This window comes from Crocodylus siamensis, chromosome 2 (genome assembly GCF_052110815.1).
Source record: "Crocodylus siamensis isolate JL-2025a chromosome 2, ASM5211081v1, whole genome shotgun sequence".
Taxonomy (NCBI): Eukaryota; Metazoa; Chordata; order Crocodylia; family Crocodylidae; genus Crocodylus; species Crocodylus siamensis.
In genome coordinates, this window is record NC_143396.1 from 110,641,013 (window position 1) to 110,666,588 (window position 25,576).

General features: G+C 41.1%; 2 protein-coding genes across 2 annotated transcripts in view; one reads left to right on the forward strand and one right to left on the reverse strand.

The window, feature by feature from the left end:
- Positions 1–155: 155 nt before the first annotated feature.
- Positions 156–24,107, reverse strand: NUDT6 (nudix hydrolase 6). Its single transcript, XM_090036601.1, has 5 exons — positions 23,858–24,107; positions 20,992–21,195; positions 15,084–15,139; positions 5,555–5,609; positions 156–638 (listed from the first exon to the last, which is right to left on the reverse strand). Exons 1-5 carry the CDS (start codon positions 24,105–24,107, stop codon positions 244–246), a joined length of 960 nt encoding a protein of 319 aa, XP_089892727.1. The 3' UTR covers positions 156–243.
- Positions 22,660–25,576, forward strand: part of AFG2A (AAA ATPase AFG2A) — a 343,648-nt gene continuing 340,731 nt past the window's right edge. Inside the window, 2 exon segments of the mRNA XM_090034520.1 lie at positions 22,660–22,711; positions 23,419–24,240. Coding sequence (XP_089890646.1) covers positions 22,660–22,711; positions 23,419–24,240 — 874 coding nt within the window.

Below are 25,576 nucleotides of genomic sequence, written 5' to 3' on the forward strand. Positions count from 1 at the left end.
CTGATATCTAATTAGAGCTACTATATTTGCCTTATATTAGCTTTACAGTGTAAAGGAAAACTTAAAACCATGCACACTTAGAGGACTATTTACTATGTAAAATATATAATTTTTATCATTATAGCTTACTAAAAATAATTGAAATTCAACCTGAAAACAGTTCATTAATAATTTTAATGTGGTACAAGCACACCCAAATTTTAGAAGATTGTTATATATTTAATTTAATAAATGTGAAGCTTCTTATAATCCTCCCATGTCCTTATAAGACTCTGGTAGCTCCCTGTGGTACAATTTATAGACTAGGCCTGTGTAAACAGCTGAAAATTCTTTCATAGTTATATCAATCTTATCAAACCCTTCCCTGTATCCATAAAGTAACAATTTAGCTACGCTGCTGGTGATGGGGGTTGCATCTTTCGTCTTGGCAAGCTCATCAAGGTCCATCCATTCACACCTCAGGCACTCCTGCTGGCAGAAGCTGATGTTGAATGAGGAAGGCTCCAGGCGACAGATGATATACATATCTGACTTCCCAAAGGCTCCAGGGTGTCTGTGTTGCTGTCTTATGCTTAGGATGGACTTGAATTCTGACTTGATGCCAGTCTCTTCAAAAACTTCTCGAACTGCTGTGTCTCCTAGGTAGAGAGAAAATTCTTATAGCACATGTAAGAACAGACTTTCAAAATCTTTTTGTAATCTTAAAAGGTTTCCAACAGCATTATCTCTATTTCTAACAAGGTTTTGAGAATGTAAAGGCTATACAATCCAGCATCAGATTGCAAAGTGCAGTTTTTATCCTTTGAACAGAACCAGTTGCTACAGGCTATTTTGTTTTCGTGTATATTGTATCAAATGATTAGTGTAGCTAACTGTCCTCAATATTGTACAAGTAATATACACTTCTAAAATGGATACTCAAATGGTTGCAGAGAACAAAGATATTTGTTTTTGGATAAATGCTTCCTGTTATCCTAAAAATGTGTGTGTTAATTTCAAACCTTCAAAAGGCTGATGTTCCTTTTGTATCTACGTATTTGCACCTGTTTGACTGTGAGAGCAAATGAGTTGGTTTAGAAGCAGAAGTTCATAATATATCTTCCAGGTGTAAAATCTGGTAACAAATTTTACTCTCACAAAAATGATAATGATCATTAGTCCTTCTGAAAATTTGCCTTAAATGTCTTTTAATATAATTAAAAAGATGGAATCTATCAATGGATAGGGAATGTCCGTTCGTAGCTGCTCTTAACGTTGAATGTAGAAGCCCTGTGTACACTGATTGGTGAGAAATGAATATTATTTCTCCTTGCAAAAATCTATAGAAGTTCGCTAAAATCAGTAACCATGTTAGAGAAGTTAATGAAATTACCTGGGCACATAAGTAAACTCTGAATAAATGAATGAATATGTGAATTAGTGCATGTGCACAAACTTTGGAGCTTGTTGATCCAGAGGTTTTTGCTCCTGGATGCACCGTTTGAACGTGTGCCTGGGAAAAATTAACTCCGGAGCAGTCAGCTCTGGAATTTATTGATATGTGGTATATGGAGCCCAGTTGGAGCAGCCCCAGCTGGCAAGGGGCTTAGGGGCCATCCTGCCATCCTGGGGCTGCTCCAACTAAAGTCAATATGCTGTGGAGAGGCTGGCTGGGGCATGAGCGTGCTCCAGTCCTGGGATAGCCAGCAGGCAACCCCTGCACTGAAACACCCTTGTGCCCAACCAGCCAGGTCAGCATTTACACGTGTGCTGCTGTGCACGAAATAACCTTGTAGCAAGGTAGTAGTTGTAAATACGGTATTTGAAGTATTTGTACTCTGCAGTAAATTCAAGTTCTACCCTGCTGTGGAGTGTATTAGTTTCCTGTGCCCTAATAGAGGTGTATATGTAGACGTTGAGAAGCTTACTGCAGAGTTAATTAGCCAGCTCTGTAGTAAATGTCTCATGTAGATGTGCCCCCCATGTGCTTAAAATTAGAACTCTTGAGTCGGGGCCTAAGTAGCTAATGATTATCAAGGTAACTAACACACAATTATTGTGTATTTACCTCCAGAACTTTTACTAACCAAATTCTGAAGAGTTATTTTTGAACAGCAGCTAGAGAGATCTGATATGCCAGGCATTTAGGAAAATTTTGCAGTTGTAGCTCATTCATAATAAATTCTTCTTACCTAGAGTATTTTTTTATGACAAATTGTAAGGGCTGTTGAATGCTCATGGCTATTTTCTAAGGCTATTTGCTGCAGTTAATTATTATTCAGAAGTGAATTAGAAGACTGGTTTATGTTTAAGGGAAAATTATGCGCATAAGATCCTTTTGTGATTCCCTTCTCTACAAACCATTAACCTAAAAAATCAGAAGTACAAGATGGATATATGGGGTTTATTTTAAAATGACTGGAATTAATTTCAGGACATCCAGTAAGCAGTATCCCTAGTAGTAGCAAAGACTTACACGTGTATATCTTCTAGGTACGTACAGGGCATAACTAGGGCAGGGTGCCTGGGGTAACTGCCCTGAGTGCCAAGTAGGGTATGTGTTGTGGGGGAAAGGGGCAGGTGCTGCCAACAGCCACATGACCACAACAGCAATTGTGCCAGCAGTGCAGCGGCAACCAAAAGTTGCCACTGCCCCTGTGCCCCAGGCACCTGGCTGTGTCTCTATGCTGCTGAGTACATGAACAGCTCAGAGGAATTCAAATACATTTACTTGCATGACTGAAGTTGAACATGTGTGTAAGCATTTTTAAGGTGAAGGGCCAGTGTGGAAATGTGGACTGTCTGAGGAGCATTTGGTACACTGGTAATGTTTTCTTGCAATTTTAAATGATTACATAGTTACTCTAATTTAGAAAAAGCTCTTTTGTCTGCTTGGTAGTAGTGTCTCCTACTGTAAGAGATCTGTAAGAGAGAGCTGGTTTTGGTAAATACTCTTGGATCCTCCAGCCTGGAAGTACAGCTAGGCAGAGAATACTGCAGTGAACATTGCACTGCCCAAAGAAGTCCCATCTAGTTGTTTTTTGGTTAGAAAAGTTGTAGTCAAGCAAATTTGTAAATGTGTATTTATGTGTGTGTGGCTCTACAGTACAGATGTGGGAGGAAAGTAGTAAAATTTTGGAAATGTGGAGTAAAACAGGAATGTGGAGGGAAACCATCATTCTAAGGAAGATAACTACTTGACATGGAATTCCAATTTAGGTTTGAGCTTTGCTTTAAAAAGTGCCTTATTGTATTTGCCTTTTAAGAAGAACTATTTAGGGTTCATATTTCAAAAACATGCAAAAACAAAAAATGGGTGTGCAACCTAGTCCTTAATTTGTACACAAAGGTATTGCAGTTGCTTGCGAAAATTGGTACATGTACATAAAAATGGTCAGTCATGCATTTGTTTGGTTAATCGTCTGATCTGTAAGCACTCTACATTGCACCTTTACATTTTTTTTTAAGTTGGGTCCTTAAATGTTTGTGAGTTTATAAGGCTTAATTGTAAACAATGGAAAACTAAGTTCTGCTCTGCTTTATTTTATGCTGCATTAATTTATATATCTTTAAATATCAAGATGATATCTTTAAATATCAAGATGTTATATAGTTTATTTCGTAATGCTGATTTCAGTAGTATATTATGTAATAGTGCCTTAAAGGGAACTTTAAGGAATATATGTTCTGAGAATGTAGAATGTAGGGAGCTAGACCAGTGGTCCATTTAGCCCAGTATTTTCTCAGACCATGGCAAATAGTACTTGCTTTAGAGAGACATTATATGAACAGGGAATATCTAGAATAATCTATCCTCTGTCATACTCTGTAAGTCATCAACTGTCATTGGTTTTAGGGATATCAGAGGATACATCTCATTACTGTTCTATTCAATAGCTCTCAGTAAACATGTCCTCCATGAATTTGTCTAACTTAGTTTAAACTCTTTTCCCGTTCTTTTTTTCTGGTTATTTATTTGCTGGCACCACTATAAAACACCTACAGCTTCACCTATTTTAGAGGGACACTGCTCACAGGGATCCTGTGTACAGTATTTTTACACTGAAGCTGTTGCTAATACTTGCAATATTTTTTCCATCTGTTGTGTAATAATTCATAATACATAATCCATAGTGTACAGCCTTACAAACCCTTTCCTCTCCATTTTTAACTAGTAATGGACAGATACCCCAAAGCACAGAGTATATAATCATAGCACTCTTCTGCAAACATAAATATGTCTTAGATAAATAAACCTCCATTTCACAAAATGATACATGCTTGAAACATCAACTAAATATGAAGATAAATTTTCTAGCAAATATGCAGGAAAAGAGCAATTGCTTGAATGAAAGTGCTAAAACAGTTTTTGAAATTTGTACTGAATGGCTGGAGGCAAGTCGTACAATGGTAAGTTGTACAATTCTCTGCATGGACATTAACAATAGTACCATGTATGACTTGGGACATTGCTGTGGACATAGTATGTATGTGGTTAAGATACAGAATTGGATTAGGGAAAGTTGGGTTCTATTCCTTGTGCTGCCAGACTTTCTATATGACTCCAGGTTACTTTATTTCTTGGTTTACTCATCAGAAAAACACAGATGATAAAAATCTCATAGTAATTGCTTAAGGCTAGATTCCTCCATATAAATACAAAAAACCATAATACTGCTCACCGGAAGTAACTTTTGAACTCAACACTTACATAATTATTTTCATATATACATTTAAAATTATAGTCTATGCACCTTTTGGATGGGGGGGGGAGGAGGAAATGTAGAGACAGTATTGTCTTCCTCTCTGTGTCTCTCTCTCCTCTCTTCCCTCTCCTAATTCTAGACTTTGCATATACTTCTGATCTGTAAACTCATTTATACTGTTACCCTCTAAAGCAGTAGTATGAACCACCAGCTACTTTATAGTTATAAGTGAATTATTTCCTCAACCCTTAGTGTAAGGTCTCTTCCTTTAAGTATTATTATTTGTATTACAATAGTGCCTCATCTCCATCTGAAAGCAGAGGCCCAATTTGGTAGACTTACATACAGCTTATATAGATGCTGCCCCAAAGAGCTTCTAATATAAGCAGACAAGCCAGACAAAGCATGTAAATGTAGGTGGAAGCAGGGATTTGCACTCTTATTATTAATGGGCTTACTGGTATCCTAGGTTGTGCTTGAAGATTTTCAATTTTATTTCTGTGCTATATTAATCAAATTCATCTTCCTTGCATATGGTGTAATAAGAATAAAAAATGCAACAAGCCTAAGAAAGGACTGCTTAAGTGGAAATGTGGAATGAGTTTAAATGTATCAAAAACAGTCTTTCTGCCCTGATTATGGTGAAGCTTTAGTCACCTTCTTGAAGGGGCCCTTAGGATGCAGGATCGTGTCACTTAATCTCTTAGCCGTCAGTTACAAAAAGTGGTAAACTAGCCACAACAAAGCTATTTGGGATTATGTATCTCTGTTCCAGCCAACTCAAATTGAAGGACACAAATCAGTGGACTTCAGTGGAGTTGTGATCACTTGCTCCATTCATTGATTTAGCCCAACATGTAGGGACTTACCAATATCTTCACCTGGATCAGACAAGCCTCCTGGAAATTTCCATGCATTTGTAGTCTGTAATGGAAGAGGAAATTATTAACACAGCATACAGCCTATTTTGTACTCGCTAATAGAAAAAGACAAAACAATTCCTAGAATTTTTAGTGAATTTTTCAAGTGTTGACATGTTAATTACTTCTATAATTGTCAGTAGGTTTTAAATAGGAACTTCTCTATTTTTGCTAATGTGATCATCTAAGACAGCTACCTGTCTATATGAAATATTGGAAGAAAACTTCTACTGAATGAAAATATAAACTGTCTAACAGACATTAGACAAAGTTGCTGCTAGAAAACTAGTTAAAGAAGCTGCTATAGGTAGATATAATCTGTATACTCTTGTATTTAATCACTGATGTATTCTACTTCAATGTTTTTGGCTTTTTTAAAGAAACAAAATGTATATATTTAATCTTCCAAATAGATTTTATGATTGTAGTACTGTTCTATACTGCACTGGCTTTAATGATTATGTGTGTTTGTAATAACCGGTTAATGTAACCTGTCATTTTGTTTTATATGGAACAGAAAAAATAAAATGGAGGCCTTTTGTGTGTTAATTTTATACAGAATCATTTCCTGAAGTCCCTCAGAATCAAGCTGAATAATAAGAGTGTGAATTGAAGCCTCTGTATTGTACTGAACACTGACAGTGCCGTGAGCCTGCAGCCCTTGCATACAAGAGGAAAGGCTAAAGGATGGAATCCTTAGTCTCTGTATATTTTTGTCAGAAACCAAACAAACTAGTCAGGAAAATATTACCAGGGTGACCTTCTAAACTGTACATTCTCCTAAGGGGGGAAAAAAAAAGCTTTTCCTACATTTAGAATCAAGCAGCTGTGTTTCCCTCTCACTCCAAACCCCACTGATTTCATTGGAAAACATTCTTTCTGGGCATTCTTCAAGGGCTTGGACAAGACATTATATTAATTAAGAAAAAGAAAACTGCAGATGGAAAAAGTATATATTTGTCCACTGGATTTCAGGTTTTGTTTTCAATTCCTGGAAATATCTTTCTCTGTACTCTGTAACTCTAATTCCATGACACCGCACAAACAGCTCTTAATATATTTTGACATCACAGTAGGCTGTATAAATCACTAATGCAAACACGCTTGACATTTTTTTCCAAACCCTTTATGGTATCAACTTACTTAAGTAAAGTAGTCACCATATTACAAAAATGTCACATTCTGGGGAGAGAGAAAAACTTGTAGGGAAAGTATGTCCTCTGGCTAATTTAATTTTGCTTGTACTGGGATGTCTTGTTTAGATTGGCCATCTTGTGGGCTAAGATCAAGTTGGGGCATCCAAATCTCAAGATCTCCGGCCTTGGGCTTGCATGTAGGATACCAGACAATGGACTTGGGAGTAACTGAAATCCCAGGGTGAGAGCCTGGGGCAGAGGATGCTCACCAGTTGTAACGCCATACATGATGTTTAGAATGATTGAGTTCTGCCTGCTAAATCAAAATGGTTTTTGTAACAATCGAGTTCTGCTTAATCGATATGATTTGGCACTGATTTTGCTGATTTGATCTGGAATACAAAATATATTTTTAAAAAATTTGGTCATTGTAACAGCATGTATATTATTAATACACACATACAAGCTTTTGTACTTAGTGGGTGCGTCTACACATTGCCCCATGGTGATGTAGCAATGCGCTATGTCTCCGTATGCTTGCTACGGTGATGTAGTGATCACATGTGTCTACACGTGATCGTCAGCTATGTCACCGTAGCAGCATGCTCCCGGGTACAGTTCGTCGCTATGGTGACACAGTAGCAAAGTTTAACTGTGCACCACCTGCAAGGCACAGTAACTGCTCATCCAGTGCTGTGCTTTAGTACTTTCAAAAGGAAGTACTAAAGCATGGCTCCATAGCAACATCTCCATACAGCAACCTCCATACAGTAGATGTATCCAATGGAATGTACCCGCTAAACAGGACTGTAGAGAAGAAGGTACTCAATATATTTTGTTTTCCACTTCCTCACTGATTGCTCTCTTGTTTTGGCAAGGACTGATGTAGTTGCCCCTGGACATTGCCCACTCCACATTCAGTAATTCTGAATGCCTTTTATGGGATAGTGATGCCAGGTTTACTTCTCAAGATAAACATGCTGCCCCTATTACATCCCTTAGTCTTTTTGTTGGTCTATGGCAGTGATTCTCAACCAGGATGCCAGGGGGACCCTGAGGTGCTATGACATCCTTTGAAGGATAGTGCATCATGTGACAAGATAAGCAAGTAAGCCATTCCTTTGTCCCCCCCCGCCTGCCCCCTCTGCAAGGGGGTAAGCATTGTAATAAATTAGTTTTTGAAATGGGGTGCTGCTCAATTCACAACAGTTATGGAGGTGTGCCTTGAGTCTTATGGGGGATGTCTTGAGGCTGAAAACTTATCTACAGGAAACAAACTTCAGGACCCTCTGTCTGGCTCTTTAGGCAGCAATGTGTTATGCAGCCTTTAAGTGCAAGACTAGATCAAGTCTTCTGTATTTACAAGTGGCAGTTGCTGAAATTTTAACAGAAAAATGAGACAGGATGCCAGAGGTAAGTGTACAATATTCCTTCATGGTTTTCAGGAAACCGTTTCTTTTCTTCATTTGTTACAACTGTAAAAGATGTAAGGGTTTGCTGCTTTTGGTGGGAAGGGGAGAGAGGGGGTGTTGTTTTTTTGAGAGCTGGCTATTTCCTATGTTGCCTTAAAAGTAAGCATGCACACATGTATACACAGGTCAACTAAAAAAGTAAAATAAATACATTTATAAACTGGTATAATTTGTATGGTGTTTTCTTCTTTTACTTATACTGGAAAGTTTCATTTAGAATTTAAGCCAGTTCTGGAGTGTATATTCTGCATGCCAAATTTATGCATTAACTGGCAGTTACCCAAAAGGAGCCTGGAGGCCCTGTTATACAGGAGTCTTTACAGTTTTGCTGTACCACAAGTTAAAGTACAAAGTTAATACTTTACAGGAAATAGCAAAGAGGTGCTCTCTGAATTCTTGCATTACAAATTCAGAATATTTTATAATTATGCCTGCCTTTGAATATAACCTTTCATTAAAGTTGATTAGCTGTTCTGGAGCAAGCTGTGAGCTGAAGTAAAGTTTAGTTTGGTTGCTGAGAATAAATCTGTTAGTAGTTATTTTGCTGAAGGGGGAAAAATATAGCTAGGGAGAGGCTGGCTTAGATATAACTAGAGAAAATATATAATTGAATGCATCATTTTCCATCTTTGTGTTGCCACTTACAAATTATTTAAACATTCCTTCTGTATCATTATGGGGAATTCCTTCTGTTCCATTAGAGGGAGATTCTTAAATTTGCAAAGGATTATTCAGTTACAAAAGAAGTAATTTTTAATTAAAATAACTTCCGTTAAGTTACCAGGCTTAAGACCTTCATGAAGCAAGAAATGGTAGAATGACTCAGGAGAGTGATAATGAGCTAGGCAACATTTTGCCACTTGGTCAGTGGTTAGATTGATAGTGATTGGAAGCCATTACGATGTGATGGATATTTTGCTTTCCTCAGTCCAGTTCCACATCATAAAAACCACCATCACCACAACTAACACTCTTGCTTAGCAGTTTCAGTTAGGAGGCTAAGCAGTAAAGTTAATATGAAAAATTAACTACTTTTACACCTGTAACTGTGGTCCTTCTAGGTCACGGTGGAGTGTGTTACTTATTAAGTCCCACAGATACATCTGGCACTTTACTAAGCAAAACAAAAATCGAATCCCTGCCCTAAAGAGCATACTTGGATTCACTGAGGTTTTACTGAGATCTGCATGAATCTAAAATCAGGATCAGGGCCTAAATTAGGGCAATAATAGAGGACAACAGAAAATTTTGAGAGAGGAGATTTAGGTGGTAAATACAGTATGATCACAAAATGCTTGGCTTGGGGACTAGAGAATTACACTGTGCTTTTTAATGGGGAAGGGGATACAGTAGGACCCTTTTCACTGGCAGGATCACATGGGTTCACTTGCATGTCTGATACTCATGCTGAAACTTATGTAGCTGTCAGTCTAATACTAGTAAAGTACTCCTCATCAACAGTAAGGAAAAAGCCCACACTCCATGAAGTGTTTCTTATGGGAATGCTTAGGCCTAGCAAGAAACTTTAAATTGATTTCTCTCCTTCTCCCTCTTCAGTGGAAAAAATGTAGCTAACTTGGGCATTCTGTAGTAATCATCCCCATTCCATCTTTTTTGGAACTTACACATGAAATTGTTTTTTAAAATAAAGAAGAAAACTTTCTATTTGGTTCCAAATTCTGAAAAGATTTATGCATATGCAAAATTTTGTTAAAGTTACCTGAACAACTTATGGAAGTCAAGTTATGACTAGCAACCTAATGGATAATAATATAATAATTAACTAATAAGTGCTAGTAATAACTAATGTTTCTTGATAGGCTAAGTATGTAAATGGGAACATTTGTTGAAATTGTGATGTCTCGCAGAACTCTGGTTTATGATGGGTAAGTAAGTTCTAGATGAAGTCAGGAGACCAAAATCCTGTTGCTGATCTGTCTTGTTCTAGAGAATAAAGAAAAAACTTCTCTTTTCTCATAAAGAGATAAAATTGTGTCTTAATGAAATGATTCTCAAAAGTAGAGACCAGAACAGCCACCTCCCTGCTGGGCCCCCCTCGGGCCTCAGGGGAGGCACACCTGGGCCACGGGTTAGTAAGGATTTAGTTAGGGAGCTTCTGGAGGGGTTGGACGTATTCAAGTCAGCCGGCCCGGATGATCTCCACCCTAGAGTTCTAAAGGAATTGGCCGAGGTCATTGCAAGTCCTCTGGCACAGCTTTACGAGCACTTGTGGTACTCTGGTGAGGTACCGGAGGACTGGAAGAGGGCCAACGTGGTTCCTGTCTTCAAAAAAGGCAGGAAGGAGGACCCGGGAAACTATAGGCCGGTTAGTCTTACCTCGATCCTAGGCAAGCTGTTTGAGAAAATTATGCTGGCACACATCCAAGAGGGGCAGCAGGGGACCGCATGCTTAGGGGCAACCAACACGGGTTCATCAGTGGCAGGTCCTGTCAGACCAACCTGGTGGCCTTTTACAATCAGATCACCAGATCATTAGATGCAGGGGTAGCAGTGGATATAGTCTTCCTGGACTTCCGGAAGGCTTTTGACACTGTCTCTCACCCTGTTCTCATTAAGAAACTGGGGGGCTGTGGTGTAGACACCCACACAGTCAAATGGGTTGCCAACTGGCTGGAGGGCCACACCCAGGGGGTGGTAGTGGATGGGTCCTACTCAACCTGGAAGGACATGGGCAGTGGGGTTCTGCAGGGCTCTGTTCTCAGGCCCACACTCTTCAACATCTTCATCAGTGATTTGGGCGAGGGGGTAAAAAGCACCCTGTTCAAATTTGCTGATAACACTAAGATGTGGGGGGATGTGGGCACACTGGAAGGATGCAACAGGCTACAGTCAGATCTAGACAGGTCACAAGGGTGGGCGGATGAGAATAAGATGGGTTTCAACACAGACAAGTGCAAGGTGATGCACCTGGGGAGGAACAGCCGGCACCATACCTACAGGTTAGGGAACTCCTCTCTTGTCAGCACGGAGGCGGAAAAGGATCTTGGGGTCATCACTGACTCCAAGATGAACATGGGCCGGCAGTGTGGGGAGGCAGTTAGGAAGGCCAACCGCACCTTGTCATGCATCCACAGATGCATCTCGAGCAGGTCCAAAGAGGTGATCCTCCCCCTCTATGCGGCACCAGTCAGGCCGCAGTTGGAGTACTGCGTCCCGTTTTGGGCGCCCCACTTCAAGAGGGATGTCAACAGCATGGAGAGGGTCCAGAGGAGGGCCACTCGTATGATCAGGGGACAACAGGCAGGCCCTATGAGGAGAGGCTACGGGACCTGAACCTGTTCAGCCTCCAAAAGAGAAGTTCTCAGGGGGGATCTTGTGGCCTGTTATAAACTAGTCAGGGGGGATCAGCAGGCATTGGGGAAGTCACTGTTCCCCCGAGCACTGCCAGGAGTGACCAGGAATAACGGTCACAAACTGGCAGAGGGTAGGTTTAGGTTAGATATCAGGAGGCGCTACTTCACGGTCAGGGTGGCTAGGGTCTGGAACAAACTTCCAAGAGAGGTGGTGCAGGCTCCTACCCTGGGGGGTTTTAAGAGGAGGTTAGATGAACACCTTGCTGGGGTCGTTTGACCCCAGTACTCTTTCCTGCCATGGCAGGGGGTCGAACTAGATGATCTGCTCAGGTCCCTTCTGACCCTAGAAACTATGAAACTATTTCTACAAAGTGTTGCCAGATAGCCTGGTAAGGTTTTTCAAAGGCTGCACAGGTAGAAAAGGAGAAACTTGGCAAAGATCAGTCTCTTGCCCCTTAGGATAAATGTTCTATATCCTTGTTCCAGCTGCTTGTCTCCTTGGTCATGCCCTTTTTACTTGCTTTCGCAATCCCAGCAAGCTGTGTCTGCCAATGATTTCTCAAGGTGCCAACAACAGCTTAAAGAGTTTTGAACAAACAATGTTTGACTTATTGAAGACCACTGCTCTCTTCTTTACAGCAACCTTTATTATTACTGCTGGCTAACAGCTAGTAAGCGGGCAGCTTCCTTTAAGGCAGACATATTATTCTTAGGTCTGCTTCTGGGTGTCAACTTAAGTCTTCAGTACATTTTACTTTTTAAAAAAAAATCAAATTGATGTTGAAAAGGTCTCAGCCAGGTAAAAATCAAATTATTGTTTTGAAGCAGGTATACAGAAGATTTTTATAAAACTGTATACTGGGCACGAACCATTAGGTTGGAATAATGTGTGTCCTTGATAGAATGTCTAATTAAAAATAAGGAGTCTTCAAACATGTAGTTTGATGACGCCAATATGGTCAGTTTTAGTCGCAATTTGATTTTTGCAGAATGCAAAATTTATATACAAGGTTATTAATATTCACTTTGATATTCCTATTTTAAAATAGTACTGGTTCAAATATGTGTTCTGAGTGTGCAGTACAATAAAACCATCTATAGGGAACACTTTCTAATGCCCCTTTCTTCTCCATACCTTATTTCAAATTCAGTCTGAAAGAGGAGTAAGACTTATTTAAAATTTCACTAAAATGCTCCATGTTTTAAAATAAACATATATATGTTAATTATCAAATCCATGTGAGCAGTTTTAATGAGGATAGAAACACAAATAGATTTTAATGGACAATTTTCTAAGTAACATGCAGAAGTTCATGTAATTGGTAGGAATCTGCTTTTTCTTAAATTCACTTCCATTTTAAAATGATGAAAAATAAACAGTACCATTCTATCTATGTTTAGAATACAGCAAGTCAGCCATATCAGCCAGAAGAATTCCCCTTCCTTTAGCCTATCTGTGTCCCAACCTAAACATTGTTTCAGCATGGTTTTCTCCTCTCTGAGTTTCCAAATGTTAGTAGAGTGCAATTCTTCCATTCTTGTGTCAATTCATAGTTGGCTGATCACTAACCTGCTAGATAGGATGGCATGAAGTTGTTGCATCAATTTGAAGTCTGGGCAGTCTCTGTTAAAATTGTTGATGACATTTTATTTTAAAAAATAATTGATGGCCAGTAGGGCATTTTCAAATCTTTAACTAGACTACTTTTCGCCCCAAATGCCAGAAAAGACTACACTACATTGTACTAATGGGATCCTTATGTATGGTGTAAAGAGATATAGTGGAAGTTCCCAAACTTCATTGGTTCAAGTTCTTTCTCCTTAAAAAATTGTAATAAGTTAAAGGATGAAACATACAGTGCACCTACTGCTAGTAGTACACGTACCACAGTTTGAAAATACCATTTTGTTAGATATTTATATAAGGTAAAATCACAGGAGTAAACAGATTAATATTGTTTCCAAAAGCGAAGGATGTTATTGCCACCTTCCAGCAACCAAATCTACTCATAACTTAGGTTCATATTACATTATGAACATGCCACAAAATAACTAAAGGAATTCCATGTAAAATCATGAAAGCCCAGGAAGATAGTCAGAAAACATCAATCCCTGCTGAAAATGCCCTCCCCCCGTCTCAAAGGGTGCTTATACACGACCAGCAGCCTCCTGCATCTCATGTACTGGTGTCCCTGTGCTTCAAAATGGTGGCAGGGACTGCAGCACCCCACTGCCATTTTGAAGCACAGGGATGCTGATACATGAGACACAGTGGTGCTTTAATTAAAGCGGCTTTTATAGCCACTCTAATTAAAGTACCACCCCCTCCCTACCTCCAGTGCACATGTAAAAGCGCCCATAGGTCCTATCCTGGTAAATCACAACTGATGTGAATAAGATACCTATGTATGTGGTTACGATACTACAAAACTACATTTAAAAGTGGTCACCTCAAAAAATAATGACTGTCATTATTTCCTATTTATTTGCTTATTGTAATAGAGCAAAAAAATGGGCAGACAATTAAATCTGGCGGTAGGCAGACATTACATGCCAGCATCCAAAACTGCATTCCAAAAATGCTTGTTCAATTCCCAGGTTTCTCCTACCCTTAACTTTAAACTTGCCTATGTGTTTGCAGTTCAGCTCCTGGAGAAGCCTTGAATGGCCCTGGTGTGAGCATCTAGGCACCTCTGGGATCCAGAAATTAGGTGTGCAGCTATTTTGGATTGCTTTTTCAAGGCTTCTAGTTCCATCCATGCACTGTATAAGGAACCCAAGCTCCTAACTCTGGGTTTTGGATTTTGTTCTGTGGGCCTGATGCCTAAAAGCGAAGTGTTGCAGTGGCAAACTAAGTCCTTCACTGGACATAGTCCTAAATTATTTCACAACCTTTGAGCAGCCCCCTACTCCTGGGAGCTATGCCTTTGAGGAATATATCAGTTCAGCACCCTCCAGCACACTGTGTGAACCTGACTGATCATTAATGAAGGCAAACTGGAAGTGTTAAATAGTTTGGTGTGTTTGAACTGTTGCTCTGGTCTTTTACTGATTAAACTTTCATTTTTTTCACCACTAAACAAAAATACATGTATACAGGTATGTAAATATTAGAGAACTATGCATTATATACACAGTATTCTTTTGATTCCATTTATTTTTACTTTTTACCGTAATTTCTAGAAGTTACATATGTGTACATATCACATACTATGCATGAGTGTCTTTTATTATTAATATGCAAGTAAGTATATATGTGCATATGTTGTAAGCTTAAAGTACTGATAGGGGAACAGAATAGTCAAAGAGAAGCCATATTTTTAATTGAGTGTGACATACCACAAAAAAATAATAATTAATCATCAACCTCTCCCAGCAACTTCTTTGACTGTTGCCTGAAGTGATAGCTCACTAATAATGATGTATTCAAGACACCAGTGAAAAGTAATGTTTAACTCTTCTAATGGATTTGAAATGAAAGTTAAGAGATCTTTGCTAACACACAAGTTCAGTACAAATAACTTTTTGACATTTTAGAACTCTATAACAGACTTACTTTATTTTTGTCTTGTACAACCAACACTTTTCCAGTACTGTTATCTAACACAGCACCTGTTGGAGGAAGAATATTTTCTTATAAATCAAGAAAGATAAAATAAGTGTCTGGGAAGTATTACAGAATGTTAGAATTCAAAGCTTTACATTTCCCCATGAGGAATGCAGCATAAATATTCTGAGATTGAACTTGTACTGAGCTCAGATTTACCTGGGCTTGTCCCAAGATGTCAGAAAATTGATTTGAACTAAATGAAAAAATCTTTATTGGAACAACAGCTAAAATGTCAGAGGACAGGGATACATGCTTCAATTTTAAGACCCAGATTATATTTGTAAATTAAAGTAATAGACTAAATAGATACATGTATAATAGTTTCATAATATAGATATAATTTATATGTACATTTATAATTAAATAAATTATCAAAATGTTGTGTAAGTGTACTGTATATGCTTTTTTATTGATTTTTTTTTTTTAAATTTCATGGCTCATATTAGAAAACTTTGGAGATGCAAGATAAGCAAACATTTACCAAATAATTTAGCAAGATATACCTGGAAGCCAGGTTCCTTCTTCATTAGGGCCCTCACCTAAAGTTCATGGAGTCTACTGAAATTAGTATGACTAACCAGGGTAGATGAAATCCTGATTTTGCTGTAATTAGTGACAAAACTTCTACTGATTCAAATGAGACTCACAACTGCCCGCTTCTAATAAGGGTATCTTCAGGCTAGTAAACATACAGAAATGACAACTGCTTAGCCTTAGCACTTGCAAGTTGATCTTCCTGATAATGAAACTGTTCTACCTATTTGCTTCTATATTGTTCCACCCGCTGATATATTTATATTGTGCTATTCATATGCCTTACAATTCTTGATAAACAGTGGGCAGTATTTTAGTCAACGTGCCTTTCAAAGCACACTGCTCTCAAGTGACACAGGGCAATATTTTCATTCGGTAAAGGTAAGTCAGAGTCTGCTCAATTAAGCTTTGCAAACTATCCTGTTGCCTGCTGTCATCCTATTGCTTTCTTCCATGTACTATACATTTCCTTAATTTTCTCAAAACCCTATGCTTTTTCATATGAACGCATCCTGTCATATGTTGTAGTTATTCTTTAAAAATGTCTTCCTTACAAAAATATACATTTTAATAATCCAGCCAACTTTTTGACAGATTTCAGATTTATGCTCTGTGGTAAGCACGGGTGGGTACAATTTCTCATGTCTTCTTCCATATCAGTGGTGTGCTGGGTTAAACTTTGGTGGATAATTATAGAGAAACTTTCCTATCAGTTTCTAGCAAAGGGAAACCTATGTGGCTAAAACTATGATACACACATCTAGAATACCGTGGACAAATGTTTCCACATAAGGAAATTAAGGAATGAGTGTCTAGATTGAAAACATCCTTTTCTGCTTAATAATGTGACGGTAGTTTGATGTGTAGGAGGAATACTTAAAAGATGAAACAGCAACCCTGAAGTCAAGCTCCATTAAAGGACATGCTTTAGAGAATTAGTCATGTATCTGCTTCCCCATGACAAGTGGTTTGCACGACCTCCCCTACTCTAACTGTTTAGCTGGGTACTGGTGAGTGTGGAATCACAGTTGAGAGACCAAAAAAACCCCATCTGGAATCAACATTTTACACTGATTATAGGAGTTATTTTCTAGAAAAGCTTCTCTTTACATGACTGTTGGAGCTGGCAAAAGTCAGTCTGGATTAACTAGAAAAGTTCTGTTTTTTCCCAATAAGTCTACTGAAGCCTGCTGTTACACTGGTGTAATGTCAGCATGAGTGAGATCAGAATCCAGCCCTGGTATCTGATCCTGTGGTTTTAAGAGTTTAGTTCTTGGGATTTGAAACTGATGTTTAGAACTTTAAAACATTAACACCCCTCCTCCCCCGATGACTCTTAGGCAAAGTTTAAACCTTTAGCCTCCTAAGGAAACAGCTATGAGATTGCTATTCTATACAAGCATTAATGTCAAGAGAACGTTCTCTGACTTAGCTTTCTTTAAAAAAAAAAAAAGAGAAAAAAGAAAAGTACAGCAATATATATGTGTGGTAATATATATAACAAAAAAAAAAAATTCAGCTCCTTTCCTTATACTCTTCCAGGCAGAAGATGGGGACTAGGCTCACTAGCTCAAGGGGCTCCTTCCAGTCCATGGGAGAACATGCATGTAATAGTGGGTAACAGCGCAATCTATCCTGTTAAGGGGGAATAGTCAGCCCCGTTAAAGAAATCCAGCTGTGGGGCATTTGGGAATGTCTTTAAAAGCTGTATAAGCTCCCAGAAGTGTAAGCAAGAGATGAAAGGAACAGCTGCAAGGAGGGGCCAAAACAAGAGAGGTTTCATTCCTGGTGTCTGGGACAGGGCAGCAGGATTTTGTTTTGTTTGTTTGTTTGTTTAAAAGACTGAACTTTAGCTTTACAGTAGGGGTCAGCAACCTATGGCTGGTGGACTAGATCTGCCTTGCAGAGCATTTTGACACAGGGCTTTGGCAGCCATCACTTCCCCCATGCCAGTGCAGGGAAATGTAGTGGCAGTGGGTGCCTGCTTTGGGGAAAAGCAGCAGTGATGGGGACTGGGAAAAGCGGTGGTGGCAGGTGCTTTCCCTATGCTGCTGCACAGAAAAGTGGCAGCAACAGTGGCTGGGTCCTAGTCCCCTCTTCCCTGTTCTTGGCCTGAATTGGGTCAATCTGGCCTGCAGTTTTAAAAGGTTACTGACTACTGCTGTAGACGGCTGTATGAGCTGAACTCCCCTGCAAAGGCAGGCTAACAAGTTGTTAGTTACAGTACTTTGTGAACTACAGGAAGGTGCTGAGATGCTATGGGGGTAAGCATAATATAGGAACCTATGCAGAACAGAATTGTACTGTTACTACCTCACCTACATAAATCTGTTGATTTACATTATCAAATGTTTACCTGATCTTTTCAATCAAAAAAATCCAACTGACTAATAAAACAAGTATCAACCCGACTCAAAAGCAGTAGCAGGAAATAGAATAGATATTATTGTGTTATTTTTATTATGCGATATACTTTTTAATTAATATGCCAAAATTTCTGAAATTATTTAACCTCCTCTGCCCTTCCAGGCAATTCCTATTTATATAAAATACAACCAAAATAATCATCTGACAAAAAGTCAAATGATATCACTATTTAAGAGTTTATCCCTATTTATATAAACATTTTCCTTTAAATTGCACTTTGAGTTATGTGAATGTTACTTCAGAAAAATCCCCTTTCAATTGCATTATTTTTCTCAAATATGTAAATTGGAACCATAAGGAGCAATATTGTACTTCTGCAAAGGGAATGCATTGTCTAACCCCAGTTTAATGCCACATATTTTAAAGATGAGGTTTTCATACCTCAGGAAAACATGCTCGAACATGTCCATTGAAAAAAAACCAAGACTCATCTTAAGCATTTTATCTGGGCTGCCCTCTGCTGATTTTTACTGCAACTAGCAACTCAATTTGCAATGCTGATACACAATGCATATTAGATAAAAATAGACTGTTTTCTTAATATAGGCAAATGAACCTATTATTGTGTAGTGTCTTTTACCTCTTGTGAGTACTTAAACAGAATTGCATTTAACTGTTTATGGTGTCTTTAAATCATATGGTAATGAGCTAACTTACCCCAAAGCCCAAACCCATACAGTAATTTGGGGTCCTGTGCTTTAGGAACTTTATGTATATGGTAATTTGTTCTTCTGTCATGTAGTAATTTATGAATACTACATGTTATATTGGTTTTACTGTTTAAGGTTTTTACTGCATGCATACGTTGAGTTAATTCTATCTCCAACAGGGAGGAAGGGAAGACAAGAGCTCAGATAGCCTCTCAGCCAGCACCCAAGACTACTAACTTTAATGCGGCTCACCAATGGACTCTGGACGAGCCACCCAAGCCAGTGTATCCAGGCTTGGAAGCTGTAGGAGAAAAATAGGATTTGGGACTGGATTTAAAGACACATTTTTAGGGACAGCTAAAGTAAACCCTGCCACTAAGGGGTCTGGAGGAAGTTAGACTGGCTGCTCATATCCCCAGAAGGCAAATGTGAGTAGCCAGGAGAATGTTAAAGCAGCCTTTGCACTACTGTAACTTATGCTCACAACTGTCAAGATAAGATGGACATGAAAGTAGGACTTGTCACTGGTCACAAGCTTCTAAATAGAAAACCTGAACCAAGGTCATGCAATTTTAAACCATAAGGTATTATAGCTCAGAACCTGGCCTAAGAGTAGGAGAACTGTAGCTTTCAACACTGGGAACACGAAGGCATGAGGCCTGAGATGCAGAGGGCACACTCAGGGAGACCAACAGGGGCTAGAAGTGAAGCTAGTCCTACTACCTTGACAGATATTTTATGATGAAGTTTGGATGTAGGGAAGAAAAGGAAAGGAATCTCCTAATACCCAGCAAATGGAGCATGCTTGCAACAAGCTTTGATTGAAGCAGGTCAGCCTCTCTCCTGTACTTAATCACAAACTTGTGAAATCAAGGCATAAGGAGACAGCAGTGAAGACTAAATTTACTGTATGTTTGTAATGTTGCCAATTTTCACAATTTTTTTATTATGAATCCTTGTAAAATATGCTAGTTTGTTTGTGGTGGGTTTTTTAAAAATACTTCTGTTCCCAGAGTCAAATGATTATATGATCTTTGTTTTCTTTAAAAATGTTAGCTCCCACGGTTATGAAGACTTGAAAACACAACCCCTCGGCGCCTCCCACCACACTCCCCAGTGGACCCAGAAGTAGACTGGAAGTGCTTCTGGTCCACTTCTGGGTCTGCTGCTGAGTGCATTGGGGAGCCCCCTGTATTCCTGTGGAATGCTCCATTTGCTCCACCATTGCAGCATTCACAAGCCGTGCCTGCTACCTTGAGGTACGTAGACAAAACATTTAAAGGTGTGTCTATGTCTGAATCACTGAATCTTTCCGAATCTCTCTAAGTTGATTCGGAGGGTGCTGATTTGATTCAGAGAGATTAAAGGGTCTCCTGATTCGATTCAGATTTGGAGATTTGATCCAAATCTCAGCCGAATCAGGGACTGAATCTTCACACAGTCCTAATAATCAGCTATCTAGGAATTCCCTGGACATATGGAGAATCTCCACATCAGCTGTGACCGTGGGAAGCATTACTGAGTAAAGGTGTTGCCAGGAAGACTGCAGTTCAGCTATTCCTTGATGACAGCATAGCCTCTTCCAGCTGTAGGCAGCCATGAGGATGCTAAAGCAATCTTTGCACTGTTCTTAGCTGGCGGCTGAAATTAATCCTGGATAATACTGGGTGGCTTAAATTTACTTTTGCCCTTATCATCTAGATCCAAACCTTTGCAGTTTGCATGGACATAACAGTAGGGTCCACAGAGCCCTTAACATCTGCATTTACATATCTGGCACTATAAAAAAGTCCCATATTTCTTCTTTTTTCTGAAAATATGCAGTTTGTTATATTTTTAAAATACGGTTATGGACCCCCTAAAAGATGATGTCTCCCAGAAGACATTTCTTGCCCTGGCACACCGAATGCCATGAAGTTCCTTTTAAAAAACAGTACTTCTGCAAGGTGAGATTTTAAACCTTCAGGAGGACTGCATTTTCTCCTCCCTTCCAAAGTGTTTATCATTTTTTAAAATTTTTAAACAGAACTACTACTAGTTGCTTTTTTCATTCCAACCTAACACACCCAGTTTGTTGATTAGGAATACTCACGAATGAAAGACTCCCCTTTATCAGGATGTCCAACCGATAAATAAATAATTTCCCCATGCTTGCCTAGTATAGAAACCTGGCTGATTTACTGCTGAATCTGATTCTAAACTATCAAACATATTTCATGAATACAGTTATTTCTAGAACTAACCTGCAACTCCTAATTGATGTGTGGCATACCCTGGTAACCTGCTGTTCCCATCTCCTAGCCACAGCGTCAGTGTGGATGAGTCTCCTTCTGCATGGTGAAAAGTAAAGCCCTGTGACACAGCAGAGGCAATAAAACTGCTTTGAAGGATAGGAATGTGCAGCCACACAGCTATTTTGCCTTCCCTCTTCCATTGCTTGATCGAATCTGAAAGAAAGAGTAACAGAAAGCTCCTCAGATGTTTTCAAAGACATGTCGGCATGAAAATAAAAACTGCAGTCATTTGATAGCCTCTCCTCCCTTTTATTTTTACTATATTTTTACTTCCATTGTACAGAGGAGCATAGCTTAATGTGCAATAACAGCATCAGTCAGAAAAATGACTGTAAAATAATAGTGTGACACAGTCCATTATTCTGCTTCAGGGTCTGGTTTGTAAAAATCTTAAATCTGCCTTTACTGAAGAGGGAAATAACTGCAGATATAAAGAATGGGCACATATAATTGTAAATCCAATAAGTAAACAAGACCCTTAGTTTGTACTGTATAAAATTGTGTTTACAAATCAAAAATACGGCTTTCCCCCACAGTATTACTCATGCAAACTCTGTCAAGGATCTGGCAATTGTTTCTATCTCGGATAAGGTTGTATTTAAAAAAAATATTTCCCCATTGATTTTGTTGAGAACACAGCTCGCAGTTGAGATTTGCAGTGGATATATTTTTTGTTAGAGAACTCACGCCCTTTTGCAGTGTCCATTGCATTTATGCGGCCCTTATTATCAAGGTATTTGAGCACCTTAAAATCTTTATAGTATTTATTTCCACAGCACTACTGTGAGGTATGGAAATCATATTATTTAAATTGTAGAGTTAGAAAACTGGGGCTAAGAGGCCTCAGGACACAGAAGACTCTGGCAAAGGAGGGATTCAGTCTCCTACCCCTAACACTGTGTCTGCAAGGCAGTGCAGATACACCAAAGCCAGTTCTGCACATGCTGGCTCCAGAACCAGAAGCAGCCCTAGCACATGCTAATCAACTCTATTGAGAAGCAAAGCAACCCAGCTCTGCACCAGGGCTGTTATAAAGCCACACCTGCCTGCTTCTAGTTTCAGAGCTCATGTTCAGAGAAGATTCTGAGCATTGTCCCACACTTTCTCCTTTGGAAGTACTTACAGTAATAAAGGGAAGTACATGCACAGGTGTTGGCTGAGTTCTGTACAGAGTCAAATAATAAACAGAAGAATAAATTGCCATACTTGCAGCTAATTTTCCGAATACAGACACAATCCTAGATTTAATTTCAAATAATTGTCTTCCACAAACATTTTGTGTAAACATAGTGAAAGTGCACATTCTGCATTTTGCATGGGATCACCCTTTTTTTTTTGCCTACAGTAATGGAATTTAGATGTTGTGCCATTCTGCAATCGCCAGGAAAGATCATAGACTTGAATTAGTAGGCTGAGTAAGTGCATTTCAGGCTAAGGAATGACAGGTGGATATGTAAATAGAGGGGGGACAAGGATGTTTCAAGCAGTTATAAAACAGACTAAAGAGATGCTATCAGGCTTATAATAGTACTTGTAGAGTGCGTCTACATGTTGCCCTGTGGTGACGCTGTGACATGCCATATTGCTATATGGGAATGGTACACAGATGTAGCGATCATGTGTCTACGTGTGATTGCCAGCTGTGTTGCCATAGCAGTGCACTCCCTGGGTATAGTGTGCTGCTATGGCAATGTACCTGCAAAATTTACCTGTGCGCCATGTGCATGGCACGGTACCTGCCTGCACTACACTGTGCTTTAATGCTTCCCTGGTGTGTCATGGCACGGCTGATCTGCTTCATTGGGCAAAATGTCTGTTGCCCCTTGTCCTGCCTGTTGATGGGGTGGGACAATGGGTGATGTGGGCAGTTTTGGATAAGCAGGGTCTGTTTTCTCATTCACCCACATCTCCCCTGGAGATCCCAGCAATGAGTGTGGGGGAGCAAAGAAAGCCTGTTTGCCCCTGCCAGGATCTCCAGGGAAGGGGTAAGCAGGAAGCCCTGACTTTTCTTCTAGAGGTGCCTGGAGATACCCCAGTCTGCCTATGAGTAGGGAAAACCTGGCAGGTGATCAAGCCAGCCCTCAAGCCTGTGGAGCACCCGCCTGGGGTTGGCTGGAGAGCATGGGCAGCTCCTGTGGGTGTCCCTGTTCTCTTTCCCCACATACAGTCATAGAAAATGTGGGTTGAAAGTAACCTCAGGAGGTCACCTGGTCCAACCCTCTGCTCAAAACAGGACCCTGCCCAACTCTTCTCATCCCAGCCAAGGCTTTGTCTACCTGGGCCTTAAAAGCCTCTATGCCTGGAGCCCCCCCTACCCTGGCAAGCAGAAAGAGCAGGATTGGGTCTGAATTATTATTAATATATTTCTTGTTCCAGGTCAAATTGGCCAAATCATATCAGTTGAGCTGAACTCAAGTGTTCCAACCACGAGACGATTGAGCAGGCAGGCCTCAATCCTTCTAGACAGTAGTGTTCAGCCCCGCCGCTGGCGAGCATCCTTTACCCCCCACCATCAGATACTTCCACATGTGCTGGCAGGTAACCTAGGTGCAGGCCCAACCCTGGAGATCTGCGGATTCAGCTGCCCCCAGAAACCACTGAGTCTGAGCCAAAACCCAAGGTCTGAATCCCGGATCCCAAATCGCTCCTCGTCCCACAGGGCAGGAGGCGCCATCCTTAGGGTTGGAGGGCCCCAAGCCACAGCCCGCAGGCGCCCGCACCGCGAGGAGCGTGGGGCCTGGCCGGCGGCGGGAAAGCCTCGGGGCCGGCGGGGAGCGAGCTCCCGCCGCCGGGAGCGGAGCGGAGCCGCACTTGCCCTGCAGCCAGGCGCGGAGGAGGGCGGCGCGCGGGCGCTCCGGGCCTCGCAGCCGCCCCAGGTCCACGGTGACGCAGCCGAAGCGGTCGGGGCGGGCCTCCGGCAGCTGCAGCGCGGCGCTCCGGCCCCGGCCCCGGCGCCCCGCCGCGCGCAGCAGCCCCAGCCCCCGCATAGCCGGCCCTGCCCGCCGGCAGCACGGCAGCTGGGCGGGGTTTGCAGGCGGCCTTTGCCCCCTGACTGGGAAGCGCATCCGCGCACGTGGGAGCAGCGGCGCCCGGACATGTCCTGCCCGCGGGGGAAGGGCCGGGGGCGGCCGGGGCCCGGCGCCTGCTCAGAGCCCCGCGCTGCCCTGCAGTTCGCGGTCACCGACGGCGCCGGCAAAGGTACCTGGGGCGGCCTGGGAGCGCCCGCGGGGCTCCTCTCCGCCTCCTTGCCCTCCCCTCCCCTCCCCTCCTTCTCCCTCTCTTTCTCTCCCTTTTCCCCCCTCCATTCCTCTCCCCCGTCTCCTCTTCCCCTTTCCCTCCTCTCTCACTGCCTCCCCCCTTCCCCATGTTCTTTCTCTCCCCCCCCTCCCCCACTTTCTCCTTGTGCCGCCTCCTCTCTCCCTCCCTTTTTCTCCCTTCCACTTCCCCTGGTCTCCCCCGTCTCTCTCTCCCCCTTTCTCCTCCCCGCCTTCCCAGTGCCCCTTCAGCTCCTCTTCACCTGTCTCCACAGGGCTCCCCACTTCCCCCAGCCCATCTCGCAGGCGCCCAAGTCACTGTCAGCCAGTGGTTCTCAGACAAGGCACCGGCCCTGGGGTGCTGAGAGATCTTGCAAAGGGTGCCACACAGCATTAAGAGGTCTAAGTCTGTTTGAGGAGAGAAGCGCAAGGCCAGATTCATTTCTGCCTGAAATATACATATGTATAGATATATCTGTGGATCTAGATATAAGCGTATACCTCCTTCCCCCCATCTGTCCTTGGGTATATAGGTAGATAGATATGAAATATGAGCTGCATAACCAAGTGGAACTAAGGGCCCTGCCACACATTCAAATTAAAACCGGGTAGAAACCAGCTATAGAGTTTGTCACACATTTTCAAGCATTAAGTTTGTAGCTGGTCGGCTCTTTTTAGAGCTGGAAGGGCATTTTTTATCATGTGATAATTACTTTGCACATATTGCCGGTCTAAATATATTGCTCCATGTAACATCTGGGGATGAGCGATCCCCAACATACTTACAGGCTCAGTGGCACCAAACTGACTAGCATCACGACTGAAAGGGACCTTGGGGTAATAATAAACCATAGTATGAACATAAGCCGTCAGTGTGATGCTGCAGCCAGCAGAGCATACTGCATGACATTTTGCCTGATGAAACAGTCCTCTGGCATGCATCAACCAATGCATCTCAAGCAAAACCAAGGAAGTGATTCTTCTGCTTTACTCAGACTTCAGCAAGGAGGTGGGAAAGCCTGGGAGAGTCCAGAGAAGAGCCACCCGTATGATCAGAGACTTGCAAAGGCAAGACTGAGGGACTTGGCCCTCTTCAGCCTAAAAAAAGAGAAAACTGAGAGGGGACTTGGTAGCAGCTTACCACTACATCAGGGGAGACCATCAAGGGCTCGGTGAACAACTGTTCACCAGGGCACCCTTGGGGAAAACTAGGAGTAATGGCCACAAACTCCTGCAAGACCATTTCAAGCTTAACACTAATAAACTTCACAGTCAGGGTG

What these genes read in the sequence shown, in the direction of transcription:
- NUDT6 (XM_090036601.1), bottom strand. Translation starts at nt 24,107, where the DNA reads ATGCGCTTCCCAGTCAGGGGGCAAAGGCCGCCTGCAAACCCCGCCCAG. An exon ending in ACATCAATTAGGAGTTGCAG is followed by an intron (nt 15,140 to 20,991) that starts GTTAGTTCTAGA and finishes TTCCTCCAACAG; the next exon opens with GTGCTGTGTTAGATAACAGT. An exon ending in TGATCCAGGTGAAGATATTG is followed by an intron (nt 639 to 5,554) that starts GTAAGTCCCTAC and finishes CTCTCTACCTAG; the next exon opens with GAGACACAGCAGTTCGAGAA.